Consider the following 23145-nt stretch of genomic DNA (forward strand, 5'->3'; position numbering starts at 1 on the left):
CCCTGCTGTGGAAAGACCAGATTTGTTGCACATTCACTTCAACATTCCTTTACTCTGTATACATTTGTGCTTCTTTGGCTTTTCCCTTGAAATGGCTATAATATCTGCCTGGTTCTCTCATTTAATTAATGAGCTAAATAAATTTTTGAACACGTGGTCATTTTGCATGACAGTCACAATTTTGCCTTTTTTTTTTTTTTTTCTGAAAGTTACCCTTGGGCAGTTATAACCACAAGACTTTCATCAAAGGTTCATGGATAACAAAAAAGGAAATAAACACAAAGTGACAAATAACTCGACAATCTGGGGTCAGGAAGGGTGTCTCCATCCTGTCTGGTGCCTGGTTGTCAGTTACAGGGCCGAGGTTGTCCTTCCAGCTTCAGCAGGCTTCAGGAGTGGCTCTGCCTCCGCACAGTCCAAACATAAGGACACAATGCTCAGAGAGCCAAAAATTACTTCTCCATTGTAAGGCTCACTGCCAAGTTCAGCTTCCTGTCCGAGGACCTGCTCTCTGCAGTGAGTGTCTGCAGGATGGCCTGCATGTGGCCTCCACTAGAAAATGACCCCAGAGTACAATCAGGCTGACCTCGAAGGAGGGTATTGCCATGTGGCCTCCACTAGAAAATGACCCCAGAGTACTGTCACGCTGACAGCTCCTCAAAAGAGCCATATAAACAATTGAGCTTATAATTTCATAGTGTTTAAAATGGTGACTAGGGCAGCGCTCGTGGCTCAGTGAGGCGCCAGCCTCATATACCAAAAGTGGCGGGTTTGAACCCAGCCCTGGTCAAATTGTAACAAAAAAATAGCCAGGCGTTGTGGCGGGTGCCTGTAGTCCTAGGTACTTGGGAGGCTGAGGCAAGAGAATCGCTTAAGCCCAGGAGTTGGAGGTTGCTGTGAGCAGTGACGCCACAGCACTCTACCCAGGGCGATAAAGTGAGACTCTGTCTCTGGAAGAAAAAGAAAAAATGGTGACTAAATAAGTGTCATGTAAATAAGATACACTCTGTAGGACATTCCTGCCCTTTGTGGGCCCAGGTGTTCTAACAGAGGGCCAAATAAATAACTATATAGACCAGAACACAAAATATACCAAAATCTTACAGTCTAAAAGAACTATCAGGTGCTTTGTTTTTACTAGGTAGGAGTGAAGACGTGGGTTGGTGGGGCATCTCTGATCTGAGGACTGTGTCACCCCAGGGAGGCCAAGGGCCAGGAGGAGCCTGATGCTGGGGGAGTGATCACTCTTCCTGCACTGGTTTTCTTGGTATTAGGGTGGGGTGATAAGTTGGTCCAAGACAGACAGGATATTATATGGAGCATGAGGGTCATCAGGCTGTTGTGATCTCAGCACAACAATGATGAGGCTCTAAAAACGAGATATCTTAGTTTGTCCAGCGTCTTTCATGTTTAGGAAAAAACACCATGGAGCAGTGGTTCTCAACCTTCCTAAGGCCATGACCATTTAATACAGTTCCTCATGTTGTGGTGACCCCCAACCATAAAATTATTTTCGTTGCTACTTCATAACTGTAATTTTTGCTACTGTTATGAATCATAATGTAAATATCAGATATTAGGCAACCCCGGTGAAAGAGTCGTTTGACCCCCAAAGGGGTTGAGACCCACAGGTTGAGAACCGCTGCCATAGTGCATGCTGCTTCCAATGAGCGGTGCAGACGTACCTTGCTTTCGCTTTCATTGGACAAAATTTCCAGGGCTTCCAGGTGTGACAAACCTTGATATTCATCAAATAGCATCCCATAGTGTGCAGTCCTCTCCACCGTGAGCTGCTGTGCCAGCCTCTGCTTCTCTTTCTCCTTAGCTTCCCTTAACATCTGCAGAAATACACAACATCTGTACAGGGGATCCATGCTTATAAGCCCTCTTTCCCATGCAAGCCAGGGACAGGATGGGGAGCACTGAATTCGTATTAAAAAAGGGTAGATTTTGGTCACTTGGACATTTCTGAAAATGAGTTTTTGATTGATGCTACTGATTATTTTGACATAATGCTCCACTTTGAATTTTCTGTGTTCCTAATGTATAAGGCAAACCAAAGCAAAAATTCTGTGCCTGGGAATAAGAAGCTTAACAGTGGTTCCCAGTGAAGTGTTCCCACGTGTGGGGCTGACTTACTCATTTTTTAAAATGCCTAAATGTTCTATATGAGTTACTTTCATATACACTGGGAAAGTCTAATCTCCTGTGAGAGGATTAATTGCAACTTTTGCACCTAGGCAGACTTCAAAGCAGAAATCAGCTGGCCTGATTTGATCTGCGGTTTACTGTTTTTGAAATTATGTGTACAAGAATATCTTCAGTGAAAAAAATTAATAAATACAAAATCATAATGTATTCATCATCAGATACTTAATACAATTAAGGCTATTTGCTTATAGATTCTTAGGCTGGTTTTTAAAAGTATTAATGGTGAACGGCCATATTAATAATTTTCTTCCTGTTATTTTTTTGGTGATTAACTAAAGAGACAACAAAATGAACCCAAGTCCACAAGTCCATCAGTCACTCCCAATTTTCTGTACTTGCTTTCGTTGATTCTAAGTATCTTTTATTTGATTACTCATTGAGTTTACTAGGGCATTAACTTTATAGGGTTCTTTAATTTCAATGGCGAGTACCATAAATGCCCTGGCCACCACTACAAGGTCACAAGGGGAAGAACATTGACCAATATAGACTTTGGTTTTTATTGTCCTTTTGGGTTATTGAGGTTGCTAGCCAAGAACCCACTGTGCTGCAGAGAGAATTCTCTCTCTTGTCTGTCTTTTTTTTTTTTTTTTTGAGACAGAGTCTCACTATGTCACCCTTAGTAGAGTGCGGTAGCATCACGGTTCACAGTAACCTCAAACTCTTGGGCTCAAGTGATTCTCTTGCCTGAGCCTCCCTAGTAGCTGGGACAACAGGCGCCCACCACAATGCCTGGCTATTTTTTGTTGCAATTGTCATTGGCCTGGGCTGGGTTCAAACCCACCACCCTTGGTGTATATGGCTGGCACTGTAACCATTGTGCTACAGGCGCCGAGCCTCTTGTCTGTCTTTAAGACTAAATTAGTACAGGCTGTGAATTTTAGAGGTTTACAAAAAAAACCAATGAAATCATCACTGGGAATTTTTAACACTTGCAATAAAACCCTACTACCCCCACTCATATCAAGACTTGGCGGTGGTAAAATAAAATAACAAAGTGACACTGAAATTGTCTCTTTTCTCTATACCAGCCTTCATCTCTCAATCTGTACTTTGGGACAGAGGGAAGAAGGGATGGGATGGAAGGGAAAAGGAAAATGTCACTTTGGAATGAGTAGGATTCACTCAAAGACAGGGAGTGAAATTAAAACTGCCTGAAGGAGGGCAGCGCCTGTGGCTCAGTGACCAGGGCGCCGGCCCCATATACTGAGGGTGGCGGGTTCAAACCCAGCCCCGGCCAAACTGCAACAACAAAATAGCCGGGCGTTGTGGCGGGCGCCTGTAGTCCCAGCTACTCGGGAGGCTGAGGCAGGAGAATCGCCTAAGCCCAGGAGTTGGAGGTTGCTGTGAGCTGTGTGACGCCAGGGCACTCTACCGAGGGCAATAAAGTGAAACTCTGTCTCTACAAAAAAACTGCCTGAAGGATAAACAGCCTGGGGAGAGATGTTGGTTCTATTTACTGTGCTCTGGAGAAGAAAAGAAGATGTGTTTCAACAATTGTGAGTGATTCTGGCCTAGAAGAATTCCTGAGAGAGGGAAGCCATGGAGACTTGCATCAGTGGAATCCCCACATCATCCTGTCTGTGTTATTCTAAGAGTGTTCCCTGTTCCACTGGGATAGCACACGTGAGCAATTTAGGTAGTTCATGTATGTACATTTCTTGTTTCTATAGTTACACATTCTTTAGCGTATAAAGGAAAAATATAACAGACTTCCCTATCTCAGTGAATGGAAGTGCCTTCCTCCTAGCTATTTAAAAGACTTTAGAGCATCCTTGATGATGCTTTTATTTCACATCTCACTTCCGCTCCATCAGGAAAGCTGGGTCTATCTTCGACTTATACCCAAAATGAGGCATTCATCACTCTCTGCAAGGTCTCCATGCTGTTTTGAGCCACCGGATCTTGTTTAAATACTGACAACTGCAATTGCCCTTGGGGAGGATGGGCAGGTGCACCCTGCAGACCCTCCTCCTCCTCCTGGGAGCACAAGTGATCAAGGGGCCCAGTGGCTGGGCATGAAATCCACCCTTCAGCCTCCCAAGACTCCTCCCTGCCAATCCCTGGTGCAGCAGGGACGCTAAGGCAGGCAGTTTGGGGACGGGCCACTCCTTGGTCAGAGGCTTTCCTGAAGGACTCTCCCGTGGCTTTGCCCAACCTTCCTCAGGCTGCCCAGCAGTCTAGGACATGTCACCCCATCCTCTCTCCCTTTCCCCTTCACTGGGGTAGGACCTGCATCTGGGACTATCAGTTCTCCCAATTTTCATTGTCTACTTTTTGGTGCCATTTGAATTTGGATTATGTACTTTAAATTACCTACACAAAAAGATAAACAAAAATGTGTTTATTTTATCGACTGAAAGAAAAAAACTACAAAAGTATATGATCCAACCTGAGACAGGGAAACAGTTCTCTCCATGAGTGTCTTGGTCCGCTTAAAGCCTGGGTCACTTTCTGCAAGGACATTCATGGTTTTCTTGCCGATAAATTCTAAGGCGTCAAGGCCTCCAGTTAAGACGCTTTTACCCTGCAGATGAGATCACGGCATGAGACTAGATGTTTAGGTTTTGCTGTTTCACAGCATTCAGCAACTCCTAGGTCACCAGCATTATCTTCAAATATTAGAATCAATATAAAGTCACAATGTTTTTTCATCAAGAGTTTTATCATCTACTGGATCCTATTTACTTTTCCTTAGAAAACCATGTATTACATAATCTGTAGGACATACAATGTTATTAAAGATGATGCTTAGAAAAATCTAAAGCATATTAGTGATTAATTTTACTGACTCTGAGGTGGGTGTGTTGGCCTGTAATCCTAGTATTCTGGGAAGCCGGGGCAGGTGGATTGAATGAGCTCAGGAGTTCGGGACCAGCCTGAGCAAGAGTGAGATCCCTAAATATAGAAAAACCAGCTGGGCGTTGTGGCAGATGCCTGTAGTCCCAGCTACCAGGAAGGCTGAGACAAGAGGATTGCTTGAGCCCAAGAGTTTGAGGTTGCTGTGAGCTGTGACGTCATGGCACTTTACCTTGGGCAACAGAGTGAGAGACTCTGTTTCTACAGAAAAAGAAAACAATTTTACTGGCTCTGTGTGCATGAATAGATATATATCTCAGACATCACATTCATAGGTGACCTAGTTGCTGTTTTTATTTGAAAAATTTTTAACCCAAGTAATGGAATTATTTGCAGCAATCTATTAAAATGTCAAATACTCTCCCTCTAGAGAATTCTTTAATCTAGTACCTTGGAGTGTAGGCCCCTCAGGCTACTTCAGATGGCTCTTGCATACTTTCAGAAACTAGCAATAACAAGCCGTAATTAGTATATTCATGAAATAAGACAGGTTGATTTCCATGTAATTCTGGCTTTAAAAATTGTTCTATTATAGAGTTATCTCTCTAAAAAATGCCCCTGTCAGCCATTGTTTTCTTGAAAAAACAAATGAGATAACCAAGACTTACTCACATAAACTATTCAAGTGAATGGAACACTGTGTGTTTCTTTGCAGCCTCGTCTGTGTTTAAACCCCAATTGTGTAACCATAAGTACACGATGCATACATCTGCATTTTCCCCACCAAACATAAAAAAATATACTTTATTTTATTATATTATTATCTCAAGCATTTCCCAATTATTCATTAATTATTATTAAATAGCAATATCAAATTTCATTGAATTAATAAAACTTATTAGTCATGTCCACCTTGGGCATTTAGTCTTGGCTTTCAGATTTGGGAGATGATCAAAAATCATGCTTTAAAATGGGTTTTAAAAGAACCATACTTAAAAAAAAAAAAAAGGATATCAGTAATTCATACTTCTGTGTAATTTGATTTATTCCCTACTAACATCCGATGAGGGAGTACGTTAGTAGGAAATAAAATGGGAGAAGGAAGGACAAGGGGACTTTTAGTAAGGCTGACCTGGTGGGGTGGTGGCATCTGGAAGGGGGTGAAGGAGGATGGAGAAAGCACAGGAAGGAATGTGAGGATCCCAGAGACAAACTCAGAGTGCCCCGTACTGTACAGAGAGGCTGTGAATTTGTGTCTTACAGCAGAGACACTGAAAGAGCTCCCTCTGTCCTTAGTCCTACAAACCCCCCCGTGGGGCGCCTGGCAGGTGTTGCTGCTCTTCACCCTACCCAGGCCAGGGGTCCTCAAGTAGGAAGGAGAGGAGTGGTCGTTTTCTATATTTTTGCCCCGAAGCCCCAAAGTCTGGGTAGGACATTCTCATAGGTTTCCCATCATGCTGGTTTCTGTTCATACCTCTAGGTCACTGCCTCTAGAACATTTCATTGCCTCTAGGACATTGTACCCTCTTGTTTGTCTATGTCCAGCATCTAACCAAGCTCCTGGCATATACTGATGGCTTAATAACATTTATGTTTTTATCGATGAATTAAAGAATGACTAAGTAGGGCATGAACTGTATTTTACAAAAACGAGTTAGTTGGTTCTTTATCATCGAAAATAAACTTTTTCTTTCTGATCCTGATGACCAGCAAGCTGTGTCATCTCAGCTGAAGTACCTTTTCCTCTTTTTAAATTATGCCTCAATGTGTTATTGTCAATATCAAGCTTTTTTAAAGAGACAGGCAGGGATCTGGGGGGATAAACTTAGGGTGATGTGCAACTTAGGGCAAGAGCAGGAATTAGGAGGTAGGGGTGGGGGAAGAACGTTGGTCTGTGCCTAAAAAATCCTTTAAAAATACATCTGAGCTATAATTCCTGACTCATTACTAGTACTTTGTTATTTGAATGGTTTTATGATTTTTTTTTAAATTTAAGAGAAACCAACCATTCAGGAAAAAACAGCTGTCCCAGCTCTGACGAAGAGTTTTCTCTCCCCACAACCAGAGGCTGTCCTTGCTGCAGCTGGGAAGGACACTGTTAAATCAGACTGAAAAATGTTCCTCTAAACAACTCCTTTCTTTTAAACATAAAACGTATTTCGTTTTGCCCTTATTATTTTGGATACAAGGTTACTCTTACTCTGCAGCACAAAGCATCAAAGAACCCATAATCCAAAGTTATGAGCAAGGCCATCTTTTCTCTGATGTATCTAGGTCACCGGTAAATAGAAATATCAAAAGGAGGCCCTGGGAAACACACGGGGAAAGAGAAGAAGTAGCTAATGACTTACGGTGTTTTGAACCACATTGGTGATGGCTGACAGCATGCCCCGAGACCCTGATGAAGGAGAGGTGGGTGGGCTTTCTGCAGGGTCCTGATCTGCAGTCACATCTGTTACTGAAGAGAAGAAAAAATCCCTATGGAGTTCATTCTGTAGCTCTTAGCTTGGAAACCTTCTAAATGTGCACAGGTTGTAATCAAGCCCAAGTCCAAGGACACCCTAAGTAAACACACCACTCACTTTCAGTGACTCTGTTTTCAGTATCAGTTTGGGTCCCTTCAGGAGATCCAGAATTTACACTGTGAATCCATAGGGTAGCTCCTGCTTTCTCCTTGACTGCTGTCAATCCATGACCTGTTAGGAAATAAAAATACAGTTCATGGATACATTAGAAATCCATGGTCTACAGATTGTCTAGGTCTGCAGTCCCCAGCTCAAGGGCTGCAGTCCCCAACTCAAGGGCTGCAGACCAGTACCACTGTGGCCTGTTGGGAACTGGGCTGCACAGCAGGACATGAGTGGCGATGAGTGAGCACGAAGCTTCATCTGTGTTTACAGCCACTCCCCATCACTCCCATCACCCCCTAAGCCCTGCCTCCTGTCAAATCATCAGCAACATTAGATTCTCACAGGAGCAGGAATCCCACTGTAAACTGTGCCTGTGAGGGATCTAGGTCCCACGCTCCTTATGAGAATCTAAGGCCTGATGACCTGATGTGGAGCTGAGGTGTGATGCTAGCGCTGGGGAGCGGCTGCAAATACAGGATGGCATGGTCTAGGTGCAGGAAAACAAGCTTGGGGCTCCCACTATTCTGTATAATGGTGAGTTGTATAATTATTTCATTATATATTACAGTGTAATAATAATAGAAATAAAGTGCACAATAAATGTAATGCACTTGAATCATCCTGAAACTATCACCCTCATCCCTGGTCCTTAGCAGCTCTGATAGTTGTCTTAAGAAGTAATGGTCCAAAAGAGCTTTCCCAGTAGTCAGCCAGGCTGCAGGGCGCTGGGGTCTTACTCCCTCTGAGCATGGACAGCAGCTTTATTCCTCCAGGACACTGCACAGTGAATATTCAATAACTATTTGGTGACACAGAGCTGACCTTCCTACCCACACACACACACACACACACACACACACAACAGTCCTTAACCGATAGGGAAATAGTCTTGTCTACATTTTATCTGGAGAGGGTTTCCCCCCTGTGAGGCCCTTATGGTGAGCTATAGCTTTTCTTAGCTGCCAAATCCAATGAGGGAATTAATAGCCTACAGATGGTCCAAGTGGTTATTTGAGTTCTTGAAGGAGAAGCAACATAGGCTGCCATTGTAAAAGCATTAGTAGGAAGACTTCCTTAGGGACTGGGCAACCTCTGGTTGTTAAAATAAAAGGCAGCAGCAATATTAACAGGTGGGGGGGAAGTTCCAAGTCACAGCAGGATTTGAGAGCTAAACAGAACCACCTACTCTTAGAAGGCACTGTTAAAACAATCTGTTAGTTGTCCACTTTCTGAATAAGAAAGAGGAAAACCTAGACGAATCCCGAACCCAAAGAGTACTATTTTATCAACAGTAACCTTATTTATCAGAGGATTTTTAACATAAACAAGGCACTGGTATTTACCAAATACAGGACTAATTATATCTGGTGGAAACCACCTATCATTATACATGACCTAGGAAACGCTGAAACTTAAGAAATGTTACTTACACTATTTACAACTTCAGTTACACACAGAAATATGGTAGAACCTCCACAGCTAACCACCTGCCTACATTGGCCACCTCCTTAAGCTGACCTAATTTGCAAAGACTGAAGATGCACCACACATACGTATCAGTACAGCAGGCCTAGAGCCTTCTGTGGACCACCTCTGTATGTTGACCTCTTTGTGCAGTCCCTTGGGTGGTCAACTTACAGAGGCTCTACTGTATCTCTATATTCACATGCAGATCATTATTATTATTGAATAATCCAAACTCATTCTTAGTAACTTGAAAAGCTAACAATGTACTGTAACTGCTAAAATTAAGATGAATTCTCTCTACCTTCCAGTGAATTCCAAGCATTTCAATGGAAATTTAGCTGAAGTTTCAGTAACACATTTAAGTAATAGGGTATCATTGTCTAAACTCTTTACATACTGAATCCATACTCCCTGCCATTAAAAAAAAAAAACACAGATGTTTTCCAAAAGGAAATAATGTGCAAATCTCAACCCATGATTCTCATCTAGATTTCGGAGAGCCAAACAAAGGAACAAATGAGTTTGAGGAGACCGGAAGATACCATCTGCTCCAATGTTATTATTTAAATTGTGTAAGAAGGATGAGTCCACATCCTTCCCTGAGATCATGTCAGGGTTTTAATGAACCTCATGTTCATGACCATCTCTTTCACCTTCCCCACCCCTTTCAGGTTAGAGCCATGATGGCTGGTCCTTTTGGAAGGGAAAAACAGCTTCTCATCATCTCAGAACACAAACAATCCCGTATACACAAGCTGCCTTGAGAAAGCCCACTTTGTTTCTGGAAGGAAATACCATTTTTTGTGTGCATACAAATGGGATCTATCTAACAGACATGAACATAGTCTGTTACATCAACTGTATTTGGTGATGAACAATTTTTTTCTGAATTTTTTTGTTGGTCAAAGTAACTTTACCACATTCTACTGGAAATTTAAAGTCGAGCTTTGTGTTTAGGTATAAGCTGTAATTTTTCATAGCCAAGATTTACACACTGTGCCACACCCTATTCTGAAGAGTAACTTCTAAAACTTTACTTAGTGTGACATCTAGTGCTCAGAAGAAGAAAATTATAATATGGAGTCACTGTGATGGGGAGGGATCCATTTCCAGGGATATTGATTGGGTGCTACCAATAAGAGAAAAATAACAAATATGAATAATACTACAGTGTACAGTTCATGGATTAATTTCTTCACATCATCATGAACCCTCTCTGAAGGCAGCATTATTACCTCCCAGGGTTTTGTGAGATTATTGAGGAGGAATGTGTGAAACCCCTGCTATAGCCAACATTTGTCAGGCACTTACTATATCCCAGGTGCTGTACTAAATGTTTTTAGTACAGCAAATCATCTCATTTAATCATCTCACCAAACTTATAATGTAAGGGATACTATTACACCCATTTCATAACTCAGAAAATGGGTGAGGTGAAATCACTTGCCCAATTTTGCCCAAAGCTGGTAAGTGACAGAGGCAGGATTCAAACCCAGTCATTGACTCTACAACCCACGTCATTTTATTTATTTATTTTTGAGAGCCCCTCTCCCAGGGGGCGTGTTATACACCCTTACAATGTATTCGCCTTACCTTAGGTCAGAGCCTGCCTCCTGCCCTCCCTCCTTCTGCCAATCGTCCTCCCCTTCCACCTTCCTCTACCCCCAGACTAGATTATATTTGTGTTTTTTATTGTTCATATGAGCATGCCATTGTTTATGTATTGATTTCATATTAGCATGGAGTACATTGGATATTTATTTTTCCATTCTTTGCCTCTAACTCCTTGGCAGTCACATCGTTGGTAAGAGCTTCCTCCTTTTAAAAACATTGTTTTATTCAAAAATGAGCTTGACTTACTTTACCTTGACCAAAAAGCAAGGTGAAGGTCCCCTCCACGGTGAAACCTTATCCTAACCCTTCCCTCTCGACTATGCCTTATGGGGGCATAGCTTGATGTTTTTGGGGTCATTTCTGTGCTGGCTGAGTTCTCAAGATGCTGGACTGCTATCTCATACACCTAGGTTAGTTTTTCTTCTCAAAAAGCATTGTGGTTCCGCTAAGCCCTCTTCTTGTTAGTTCCACCAAGCGCAAAATGTCATTGAAGGGACATCTCCCCTCTTTCTGCAAAGATGAAACAATTTGCTGATGGTAGGAGGTTCTCGCTGACCAAGTGGTAACTGAGGGAAGCAAGAGCAGTTGTGAGAAGCACTCTAGATTCCAGGTGGCTCAGCGTGGGTCCCCTATGCTGAAAGACCCCAAGAAGGGCACCAGCTAATTCGTTAGCAGGGGTTCTCTCTTTCAGTTTGCTTCATTATCGAATACGTTTCCTTCTTTTTTAATTTTCTCTTTTTCTTTTTTAAAAAATGTATATGCAAAAAAGAAACTAAAAAAAAAAAAAAAACCCTCCAGGGTGGTGCCTGTGGCTCAGTGGGTAGGGTGCCGGCCCCATATACTGAGGGTGGCGGGTTCAAACCTGGCTCTGGCCAAATTGCAACAAAAAAATAGCCGGGTGTTGTGGCGGGTGCCTGTAGACCCAGCTCTCGGGAGGCTGAGGCAAGAGAATCGCCTAAGCCCAGGAGTTGGAGGTTGCTATGAGCTGTGTGATGCCACGGCACTCTACTGAGGGTGACAAAGTGAGACTCTGTCTCTCAAACAAACAAACAAACAAAACTTTCCATAATATCATTTCCCTGATATAGCTGGTTATTTTTTTTTTTAATTAAATTGTAGCTATGTACATTAATGCAATCCTGGGGTACAATGTGCTGGTTTTATATACAATTTGAAATATTTTCATCAAACTGGTTAACATAGCCTTCATGGCATTTTTCTTAGTTATTGTGTTAAGACATTTATATTCTACACCTAGTGAATTTCACATGTACCCTTGTAAGATGCTGTAGGTGTGGACCCACCAATTACCCTCCCTTCACCCATCGTTCTCCCTCCCCTCCCCTCCCTCTCCTCTTTCCCCTTTTTCTTGGGCTATAATTGAGTTATAGCTTTCATATGAAAGCTATAAATTGGTTTCATAGTAGGGCTGAACACATTGGATACTTTTTCTTCCATTCTTGAGATACTCTGCTAAGAAGAATATGTTCCAGTTCCATCCATGTAAACATGAAAGAGGTAAAGTCTCCATCTTTTCTTAAGGCTGCATAATATTCCATGGTGTACATGTACCACAATTTATTAATCCATTCATGGGTCAATGGGCACTTGGGCTTCTTCCATGACTTAGAAATTATGAATTGGGCTGCAGTAAACATTCTGGTACAAATATCTTTGTTATAATGTGATTTTTGGTCTTTGGATATATACCTAGTAATGGAATTGTAGGATCGATGGCAGGTCTATTTTTAGATCCCTAAGTGTTCTCCAAACATCTTTCCAAAAGGAACGTATTAGTTTGCATTCCCACCAGCAGTGTAAAAGTGTTTCCTTTTCTCCACATCCACGCCAACATCTCTGGTCTTGGGATTTTGTGATATGGGCTAATCTTACTGGAGTTAAGTGATATCTCAAAGTAGTTTTGATTTGCATTTCTCTGATGATTAAGGATGATGAGCATTTTTTCATATGTCTGTATGCTGTGTGCTGTCTTCTTCAGAGAAGTTTCTCTTCAAGTCCCTTGCCCACCCTGAGATGAGATCACTTGTTCTTTTCTTGCTAATACGTTTCAGTTCTCTGTGGATTCTGGTTATTAAACTTTTGTCGGAGATGTAACCTGCAAATATCTTCTGCCATTCTGAGGGCTGTCTGCTTGCTTTACTTACTGTGTTCTAGGCTGTGCAGAAGCTTTTTAGTTTGATCAGATCCCAGTAATGTATTTTTGGTGTTGCTTCAATTGCCCAGAGGTCTTCCTCATAAAATATTCGCCCAGGCCAATTTCTTCAAGTGTTTTCCTTGCACTTTCTTCTAGAATTTTTATAGTTTCAATAAAAAGTTTAAATCTTCAATCCAGTGAGAGTCTATCTTAGTTAATGATGAAGGTGTGGGTCCAGTTTCAGTCTTCTCCAGGTTGCCAGCCAGTTCACCCAGCACCATTTGTTAAATAGGGAATATTTGCCCACTGAATGTTTTTAATTGGCTTGTCAAAGATCAAATAATGATAAGTAGCTGAGTTTATCTCTCGGTCCTCTATTCTGTTCCATACATCTACCTCTCTGTTTTTGTGCCAGTACCATGCTGTTTTAATCACTATCGATTTGTAATATAGTCTGAGGTCTGATAGCATGATTCCTCCTGCTTTGTTTTTATTTCTGAGTAATGTCTTGTCTATTCGAGGTTTTTTATGATTCCACATAAAAGGAAGTATTATTTTTTCGAGATTTTTAAAGTATGACAGGGGAGTTTTAATAGGGATTGCATTAAAATTACATATTGCTTTGGGTAGCATGGACATTTTAACAATGTTGATTCTTCCCAGCCATGAGCATGGTATGTTTTTCCATCTGTTAACATCTTCAGCTTTTTCTTTTCTTAGAGTTTCATAGTTCTCTTTATAGAGATCTTTCATGTCCTCTGTTAGGTAAACTCCCAAATATTTCATCTTCTTTGGCACTACTATGAATGGAATAGAGTCCTTGACTGTTTTTTCAGCTTGACTATTTTTGGTATATATAAAGGCTACTGATTTATGATGTTAATTTTGTAACCTGAGATGCTGCTGTATTCCTTGATCACTTCTAAGAGGTTTGTATTAGAATCCCTGGTGTTTTCCAGATATACAATCATATCATCTGTGAAGAATGAAAGTTTGATCTCTTCTAACCCTATATGGATACCCTTGATCGCCTTTTCTTGGCTAATTGCAATGGCTATGACTTCCATTACAATGTTAAAGAGCAGTGGAGACAATGGGCAACCCTGCCTGGTTCCTGATCTGAGTGGAAATGATTTCAATTTAACTCCATTCAATACGATACTGGCTGTGGGTTTGCTGTAGATGGTCTCTATAAGTTTAAGAAATGTCCCTTCTATACCAATTTTCTTAAGTGTTCTGATCATGAAAGGATGCTGGATATTATCAAAAGCTTTTTCTGCATCAATTGAGAGAATCATATGGACTTTGTTTTTTAATTGGTTTATGTGCTGAATTACATTTATCGATTTAAGTATATTGAACCAGCCTTGAGACCCTGCGATAAAACCCACTTGGTCATGGTGTATAATTTGTTTGATGTGTTGCTGGATTTTGTTTGCTAGGATCTTGTTGAATATTTTTGCATCAATATTCATTACTAATACTGTTCTATAATTTTCTTTTCTTGTTGGGTTCTTTTCCTGGTTTGGGATCAAGGTGATGTTTGCTTCATAGAATGTGTTGGGTAGTATTCCTTCTTTTTCTATATTTTGGAAAAGGTTTAGTAATATAGGTACTAGTTCTTCTTTAAAGGTTTGGTAGAATTCTGATGGGAAGCCATCTGGTACCCGGCTTTTCTTTTTAGGGATATTTTGTATAGTTGATGCTATTTCAGAACTTGATATAGGCCTGTTCAACATTTCCACTTCATTCTGGCTAAGACTAGGAAGGTGGTGTGCTTCCAAGTATTGGTCTATTTCCTTTAGATTTTCTGATAAATCTCAGATATGTCTGAGAATAGAGTTTCTTGTAATAGTCATTAGGATTTTTTGAATTTCTGAGGAGTCTGTTGTTATTTCATCTTTACCATTTCTGATTGATGAGATTAGAGATTTTACTCTTTTTTTCCTGGTTAGGTTAGCCAAAGATTTATCTATTTTTTTGACCTTTTAAAAAAATCAACATTTTGATTTATTGATCTGTTGTATAATCCTTTTGTTTTTAATTTCATTTAATTCTGCTCTAATTTTGGTTATTTCTTTTCTTCTGCTGGGTTTGAGATTGGGATGTTCTTCTTTTTCCAGTTGCTGAGATGTCCCATTAAGTTGTTAACTTCCTCTCTTTCCATTCTCTTGAGGAAGACTTGCAGTGCTATAAATTTTGCCCTTAGGACTGCCTTTGTGGTATCTCAGAGGTTCTAGTAATGCATGTCTTATCGTTTTGTTCCAAAAAATTGGTAATTTCCTTCTTAATCTCGTGTATGACCCACTATCATTCAGCATAAGGTTATTTAGTTTCCATGTTTTTGTATGAGTATGCAGATTCCTGTTACTGAGTTCAACTTTTATTCCACGATGGTCCGAGAAGATGCAAGGAATTTCTATTCTTTTAAATTTGCTGAGGTTAGACTTGTGACCTAAGATGTGATCAATTTTAGAGTATGTTCCATGGGCTGATGAGAAGACTGTGTATTCAGTTTTGTTAGGATGAAATGTTCTGTAGATGTCTGTTAAATCCAATTGTTGAATGGTTAAGTAAATCTAAAATTTCTTTGCTTAGCTTCTTATTGGAGGATCTATCCAACACTGCCAAAGGAGTGTTAAAATCTCCGACTATTATGGTGCTGGAGGAAATCAAGTTGCTCGTATCTGTTGGAGTCTCTCATAAATTGAGGCACATTCTGGTTGGGTGTATAAATGTCAATAATTTAAATCTCATCATGTTGAGTGTTACCATTAACAAATACAAAGACCATCCTTACATTTCCTTACTTTTGTTGGTTTAAAGCCTATTGTATCTGCGAATAAAATTGCAACTCCTGCTTTTTTCTGATTTCCATTTGCCTGAAATATAGATGACCAGTCCTTCACCCTGACTTTTAAGGTAAGATAAGATTCTTGTATGCAGCAGATATCTGGCCTGAGTTTTTGTATCTAGTCAGTCAACCTGTGCCTCTTTAGTGGACAATTTAAACCATTCACATTAATTGCAAATATAAGCCTGGTAGAATTTTGGGTATTGAGTTTTTCAAAAGTCCAGTGGACATTTTTAATCCTTTTGCCACTGTGGAAGTTAGAATTTGATGAAAAGTTTCTGAGTGAGTTTACTTTGGTGGTGTTGGATTGCACTGGTCATTATGGAGGATAGGTCTGGAGAGCTGGTTTAGTTATGGCAAATTTCTTCCACATGTGAATGTCATTAAAGTATTTAATTTCTCCATCATAAATGAAACTCAGTTTAGCTGGACACAGATGGTTAAATTTTTGATTCCCCTAATTCTTTGGTGGTAAAATGCATATAAGATTTATTATCTTAACCATTACTAAGTGTATACAGCATATAACCATCACCACAAACATCACTATAACCCATCTCCGTAACTCTTCTTTTCTTGTAAAACTGAACTAAATACCCATTAAACAATAATTCCCCCATTCCCCCTTCCCACCAGCCCCTGGCAACCTTCATTCTGCTTTCTCTCTCTCTGATTTTGACTACTGTGAGTACTTCATGGAAGTAGCATAATACAGCATTTGTTTGTGACTGGCTTATTTCACTATGCATAATGTCGTCAAGGTTCATTCACATTATGGCACATGTCAGAATGTCCTTCCTATTTGAGGCTGAATAATAGTCCATTGTATGGATATGGCACATTTTGCTTATCCACTCATCTGTGGATGGTCACTTAGGCTACTTCCATGTTTCAGCTCTTATGAATAAGTCTGCTATGATCATGGGTATATAATTACCTCTTAGAAACCTTATGTTCAATTCTTTTGGATATATACCCAGAAGTGCAATTGGTGGATCATATGGCAATCCTATCTTTAGTTTTTTTAGGAACTGCCTTACGATCTTCTACACCAGTGGTTCTCAACCTTTGGGTTGTGACCCCTTTGGGGGTTGAACGACCCTTTCACAGCTGTCACCTAAATACATCCTGCATATCAGGTATTTACATTGCAATTCATAATAGTAGCAAAATTATAGTTATTAAGTAGCAATGAAAATAATTTTATGGTTGGGGTCACCACAACATGAGGAACTGTATTAAAGGGTCACGGCATTAGGAAGGTTGAGAACCACCGTTCTACAGAGACTCCACCAAGTTTCCGTCCACTGACAGCACACAAAGTCCAATTCTCCCATATCAGCACAGTTTTCGGCTTTTTTTGACAGGGCTCTTCTTAATGGGTGGGAGGTGGAGGCTCACTGTAGTTTTCATTTGCATTTCCCTAATTGCAAATTAGAAATGAATATTTACTTAAATGTATTCAAAACATAATATTGGATCAACTGGTCAACCGTCATTCAAATAAATTCAACTCTTTAGTTTTTCATACATTTAAATTATATTTAATGAGGAATGTGGGTCCTTTTAACACTTTCGCTGTGATATAGGAGGGTCTTCCAAAAGCAGGAGTGTTTAGAGCTTTTGAAAGGCTTAAAGTAGTATTCTGGACCTGGCTTTTCCCACTTGGCAATACATAGTTAAAGTTTTGGCACACGCAGACAGTGGTGGGCATTTACTTCTAAAGTGACCATAGTAACATTCAGCAATGAGATATGTAGGACTTTTCCTAGGAAGAACTTATTTGTCAGACCTCCTACAACGACAGCTCTGATGGCCATTCCAGAAAAAGAGTTCCAAAATTGCTTTGAAGGGTGGACTAGGTGCTGACGTTGGTGCAGAGCTTCCCACGGGGAATACTTCAAAGGCGAATGTTGTGCCTTTCAGCAATGAGGTGTGTAGCACTTTTTCCACAATGAATTTGTGAACTTAATTGTCTGACCTGGAAACACACACACACACACACACACACACGTGGCCATAAAGTTCGTAGGCAACTATTTAAAATTGCACATGAACTTTATGGCCACCCTGTAAATACACACTGTGTTTCAGACACTTCGGTCAATGACTTCAAGATATTACAAAAAGTTGTGAAGAGCAGTTGCTTGGAAATATACATAGTTGCTATTGCCATGCTCAACTAAAAGCCAACAATAGTGTATCAAAATGAGGAGCCGATCAACCTTCCTTTTGGAAAAGTCTTCCTTCTCCATAATCCTCGTTCATGTCCATAATCAAATGCTCTTATCCCTTTAGGTTTGAAATTGACGAGAAGTGTTACTGAACTGATAGTGTTTGCCTACTCCCGGCCTCATCCGTAGATTCTACAGGATTGTGGACAAACTCCAAGTGTTAATCCTATTATCTTTGTATCAAGGATCCTTGAGAATTTCTACATCATCTGTAATGTCACCTTCAAAAACAAATCTATGAGCTACCGACAGTGATTTACAGGGTGAGGTGTTCTCACTGCACTACCAGTTTGACAAGTTTGCCATTCTCTGTAATAAACACTGTCATTATTTCTGACAGGGCTGGTAGAAAAAGTTTCGTTAAAATGTGTGGAAGGAAAAAACTGTGTAAGTTGGGAGATGATGGGGAAGGGGAACAATGGTGATTTTGAATAGTAAATAAACAGATCAGATATGGACTACTGCCCAGCCCACCTCAGGCACTCATGTAGAAGGTGTTTGTTTAGACTCATAAAACTGTCAAAACTAGAATTTCAAATAAACATTCAGGCCACTGGTAGTGTCTAGAAATAAATTACTGCATTCTACTGTAGAGCTTTTTCTTTGGCCTACTTGCATAAGTCATAGTATTGTTTCATTTTCAATACTGGTCTATCACTCAGCTTAGGAATTTATCTCAGGAAAAAGTCGAGTCTACAAGATGCTTGTGGGAAATTGTACGTAGCTGGTTCTCACATCACGTTGTTACCATCAAAATTCCTTTTTTGTGATTACATTTTCCTACTTAAAAAAACATTTCCCACTCTGGTTTCTGCTGGGAAAAAAGAACTATTTATATTGCATGTTATGAATTTGTTGAAAGCATTGTTGGCAGGTGATTGAGTCTTAGAATGTAATGGTGTGGATGTGGATGAACCAAATGCCAAGGTCAAGGCCTCTCTAAAAAGAATTGCCGGCTAGAAAATCTTTGATTTCATACATGCGTTGGGTAGGTCACTTTTTCTCATTTTCCCTTAACCTTAGGGTCAAAGCAGTAAGGCAAAAGATACCATATAAAATATAAAGGATTGACCTTTAACTCCTAATAAAAAGGAGTCAAAGGTCAATCAATTTTCTGTAGTTTTCCACTTAACACAGTAGTGGCAAATATCTTTCTCCTTCTAACATAGACATACAATATGGGATCATCATATTCTAGAAGTTGGAAGGGACCTTGGAATTTCTCAAGTTCCCCCCCCCACACCTTTCCATATCAAGAACCTGAGTCTCAGAGAGGTTAAGTGCCTGGCGTAGCTACTGACAGTCTCTCCTGATCACAGAGAGGTTAGTAACATTCAGGACCTGGCCGCAGGTCTTTTAATTCATGGTGCAGAGCTCATTCCCAGAGAGTACCCCTTTCCAAAAGTTTCTATTCTCCAATTACTCTCCTGCCAACTCCAAATACTTCTGACTATTCTAACTGCAGTTTTTCAACAACTGTAAGAAGTATTGGTTTCTATTTCTAGAGCTCAATTGATAGCTCTGTGTTTTGTTAAGGACTGTGTTTTGCACTCCCCTCTGCAACTGGAATTACCCTGGGGGTAACATGAGCTTTCTGAGTGGAAATCAATTGCAATTGAACATATGGTTATTTTCTTTCTTTATTTTCCACAGGCAATTTATAAACCTTCAAGAGCTTGTCTACTGCTGTTAGTGATCTGTTTTCCAGTAAGTTTCTTTTCCCAATGATAATAAACTCTTAATGCTGCAAAGCCCTTGGGTTGATATTATGCCTGTACCTGATGGCGGTTGTATCTAGCTTGCCTCTCTCAAGACTCCAGCTTTACATGGACAGCCGTCCAGGCAGGCACCGATAACTTCTTAAAGCCTGTGTTCACAGATGGTTGAGCACCATTCCAACCTCTGCTTCGGGCTATGAGGCTGGCTATGGCATCTCTCCATGTGTGGGATACTTCTGACCCCTATTACCTTTTGGGTTTCAAATTTCTACCACTGTTGTTTATTTCCAGCCTTGGAACCTATGACTTCAGCCTCTTCTTCTGCTGCATGATTTAGTTCTGTGTCAGGTCTGCGTAGATGCTTATCTAGTTTCAAAGTACATGTTGCTATTGTTTTAGCTATTATCACTATGTAAATTCTCAGCATGTCCTAACCAGAAGTCTCCAAAATATGATTAAGGAGCAATTAACGATGATATTTCCATTTCCATTGCGTTCATTGAGGTATGATGACCAGTGGTGATGAACAATGGAAGTACTTGCTTTTGTCCAAAGGCATTTTTAGAAAGAGCACCAATATTTCAGAAATTTTATAATCTTCTTCCTCACGTACCCTTTGTCAATTCAGGTACAACCAACTAGAAAATTTCAAAGACTCACTTCATTTTCAAAAGTCTATCATGTAGCCAGAGCCATTAAAAAATACACAGATTTGGGGACTGGCGATGTAATGGATAAGGATTTCAAACAGAAAAGAGAAGTGTGGTAGGTCGTGTGGTCATGCACCACGTAACATTTCAGACAATACTGGACTACATATATGACAGCGATCCCCTAAAATTACAATACTGCATTTGTACTGTACCTTTTCTCTGTTTAGATACATAAATATAAATATTTACTATTGTGTTCCAGTTGCCTACAGAATTCAGAACAATACCATGTTGCCTGGGTTTATAGCCTAGGGGCAGGAGGCTATCCCATAGAGCCTATGGTTATAGTAAGCTATCCCACGAAGATTTTGCACAATGATGAAAACACCTAACAAACCATTTCTCAGGAGGTATGACCATATTGAGAGATAGCCCCTAAAATTCTTGTGACCCTCCCAGATTTATACACCCTATATCATCCTTTCCCCTTTGAGTCTGGGCAGGGGTCCCTCCCAGCACCTAGGGGCTGCCCTCAAGTTCTTCTTCAAAGCCAGCAGGATCTTCTATCTCATGCTTCAAACCTCTACCTTCTGGAAGGGCCCAGTCCCTTCTAAGAGCTCTCCTGATCAGTGTAGGCCCATCAAGGATGATCTCATTTGAGTCACTCAAATTCAAATAATTAAGGACCTTAATTACATCTGAAAAATTCCTTCTTTTCTGCCAGATAGAGTAGCCTAACGACAGGAATGAAATCCCATTATATTTGCACTTCTGTCTAGACTCTGAGATTGAGGGCAGCCCCTAGGTGCTGGGAGGGACCTCTGGATACAAAGCAGGAGGAAAGTGGGGGACCTTAGTCTTAACAGCTGCAAGGAACTGAATCCTGCAGCAACTTAACTGACCTTGAAAGATGATGGACTCCTTCAAAGCAGGGGTGCCAGCTGAGCAGGCATACTTGTCTCTGGGCCTTGCCTGGCTGCACCTGCCTATCTGCCCAGTCATAGCTGCCATGTTGCCTTAGGCAAAGGTAGCCTCAGACAAGAACACAGCTGGCTGTCATCTTGACTTTAACCTGGTGAGATTTTGGACAGCTACCCTATACATGGACTCCTGACTCATGGAAACTGTCAAATGTATGTTGTTGTAAGCTTCTAAACTTGTGGTTATTTCCTACACCTGAACTTCACTCTGATACTGTATGGGACCATGTGCAGACTCCATACAGTCTCAGAGAAACCACATCTTCACCAACCCTAAGAGGTAAAGTGGCAAGGGACTGGCATGGAGACCATGCCACAGGCAGTAAGTTATTTCTTTAGGTTTTTCTGGATTAGTTACTATACAGAGCCAGGTGAGGACCACCAGAACTTTTAAGTTACTGAGAGGGTAACACGATGCCATTTACCATCTGCCTGGTGCTGTAGACATGGGGAAATTTCAAGAGCAAGTGCAAACACAAGCTCTGACTTCAGATCAAGCCAAAAGAAATCTGCCGTAGATATCACATCCTGCTTTGTAAGAAGGAAAGCCGGCACCATCTACTGGCTCCATTTGAACAAGGTAACAAAAGGCGGAGGCCTTGGGGCACACTCCACTGGAACCAAGGCTGCCCACACACAGAGGTCACATGACAACAAAACACCTAAGAAGATGCTGTATCGTAAATTCAATGGGTGAGCTGTCAGGCGACAGACAGAAAACCCTGGGAGGATCTAGGAAGCCAAAAAGTCAAATGGGTACAGCCTCTGACTGATAAGAAACAATAGCAAATGGTCTGGCCAAGTAGGGGTAGCGGCAGATACACCTGTAAGTGTGAATGAAAAGCACCTACAATTGCGACCCACGGGGCAGACACTTTCTGTATTTACTTTGAAAGGAACTTATTTAAAATTATAATGAAAAAGTAAATATTCCACCTATAATACAACCTTCTAAAGCACCAAATTCATTATAAACCAGAGTGGTTTGGACACCATTATAACTGGAAGTGTCCAGGACACTTTATTATTTTATGATCGAAACTATGAGAGCTGTATACTTTTGGTGACTGTATTATTTACTTTTCCATGACTTATTCCGATTAAAAGGTATTTTCAAGTCCCCATTTTTAGTTTTTATTTCAGAATGCATGTCACCCCTGAGTGCTGCTAGCTGCACCAGCCATTTTATAGCCGCTAAAAGTGCAAACATTTTTCGAAGGAGGATGCCTGCAGGTGCTTGTCCTCATACCTTGGGAAGAGACTCTCTCCTGTTTATAAAACAAAACAGACTCTTTTACCTTAATTTGGTTAATTTTGTTATCTGGATATGTGGTATCCAAGGCATACCCATCCCCTTCAATTAGTAACAGAGAAACATCTGTTCTATGGGTTCTCACCAGATAGGTCAACATTTATTTGGCCACTGTCTACTTTTTGCCAGAACCCTTCTAAGAAAACTAATATTTGACAGAGATGGAATTTGGAGAATCAATTGACCCCTTCTTCCAGGCAGTCTAAGTTCTATCAGGTTAGATGTCTGACCTATTTCTGACCTTGATCCATTGGGGTGGCGTGACCCCAAGGTCTTCCTATCCCTCTTGGTATTAGGAGTAACAGGAAATTGGACCAATTCATAGCCCATCATGACAGCCTCATAGTGAGGACTATACCTTGAGAATAACTAAGGTAAATAACTTGAAAGCTATGTAACCTGGGGCTTCTCTTGCCTTCCCCTTACCTTCCACTTCAGGATGAAATGACTTGCTAAATTATCTTAGACATGTTGATGTTCCACCTTCAGTTTTTATAAAGAGTACACATAGGAAGTGG

General features: G+C 40.7%; 1 protein-coding gene across 2 annotated transcripts in view; it reads right to left on the bottom strand.

Moving 5' to 3' along the window:
* FAM114A1 (family with sequence similarity 114 member A1) overlaps nt 1–23145 on the bottom strand; it is a 71070-nt gene that overhangs the window by 27744 nt on the left and 20181 nt on the right. For both annotated transcript variants that reach the window (XM_053577820.1, XM_053577821.1), the window contains exons 4-7: nt 7593–7706; nt 7362–7468; nt 4604–4738; nt 1686–1838 (exon numbers count right to left, since the gene is read on the bottom strand). In XM_053577820.1, coding sequence (XP_053433795.1) covers nt 1686–1838; nt 4604–4738; nt 7362–7468; nt 7593–7706 — 509 coding nt within the window. The remainder of the gene's footprint in view (nt 1–1685; nt 1839–4603; nt 4739–7361; nt 7469–7592; nt 7707–23145) is intronic.

This window comes from Nycticebus coucang, chromosome 23 (genome assembly GCF_027406575.1).
Source record: "Nycticebus coucang isolate mNycCou1 chromosome 23, mNycCou1.pri, whole genome shotgun sequence".
In the NCBI taxonomy this organism is placed as follows: Eukaryota; Metazoa; Chordata; class Mammalia; order Primates; family Lorisidae; genus Nycticebus; species Nycticebus coucang.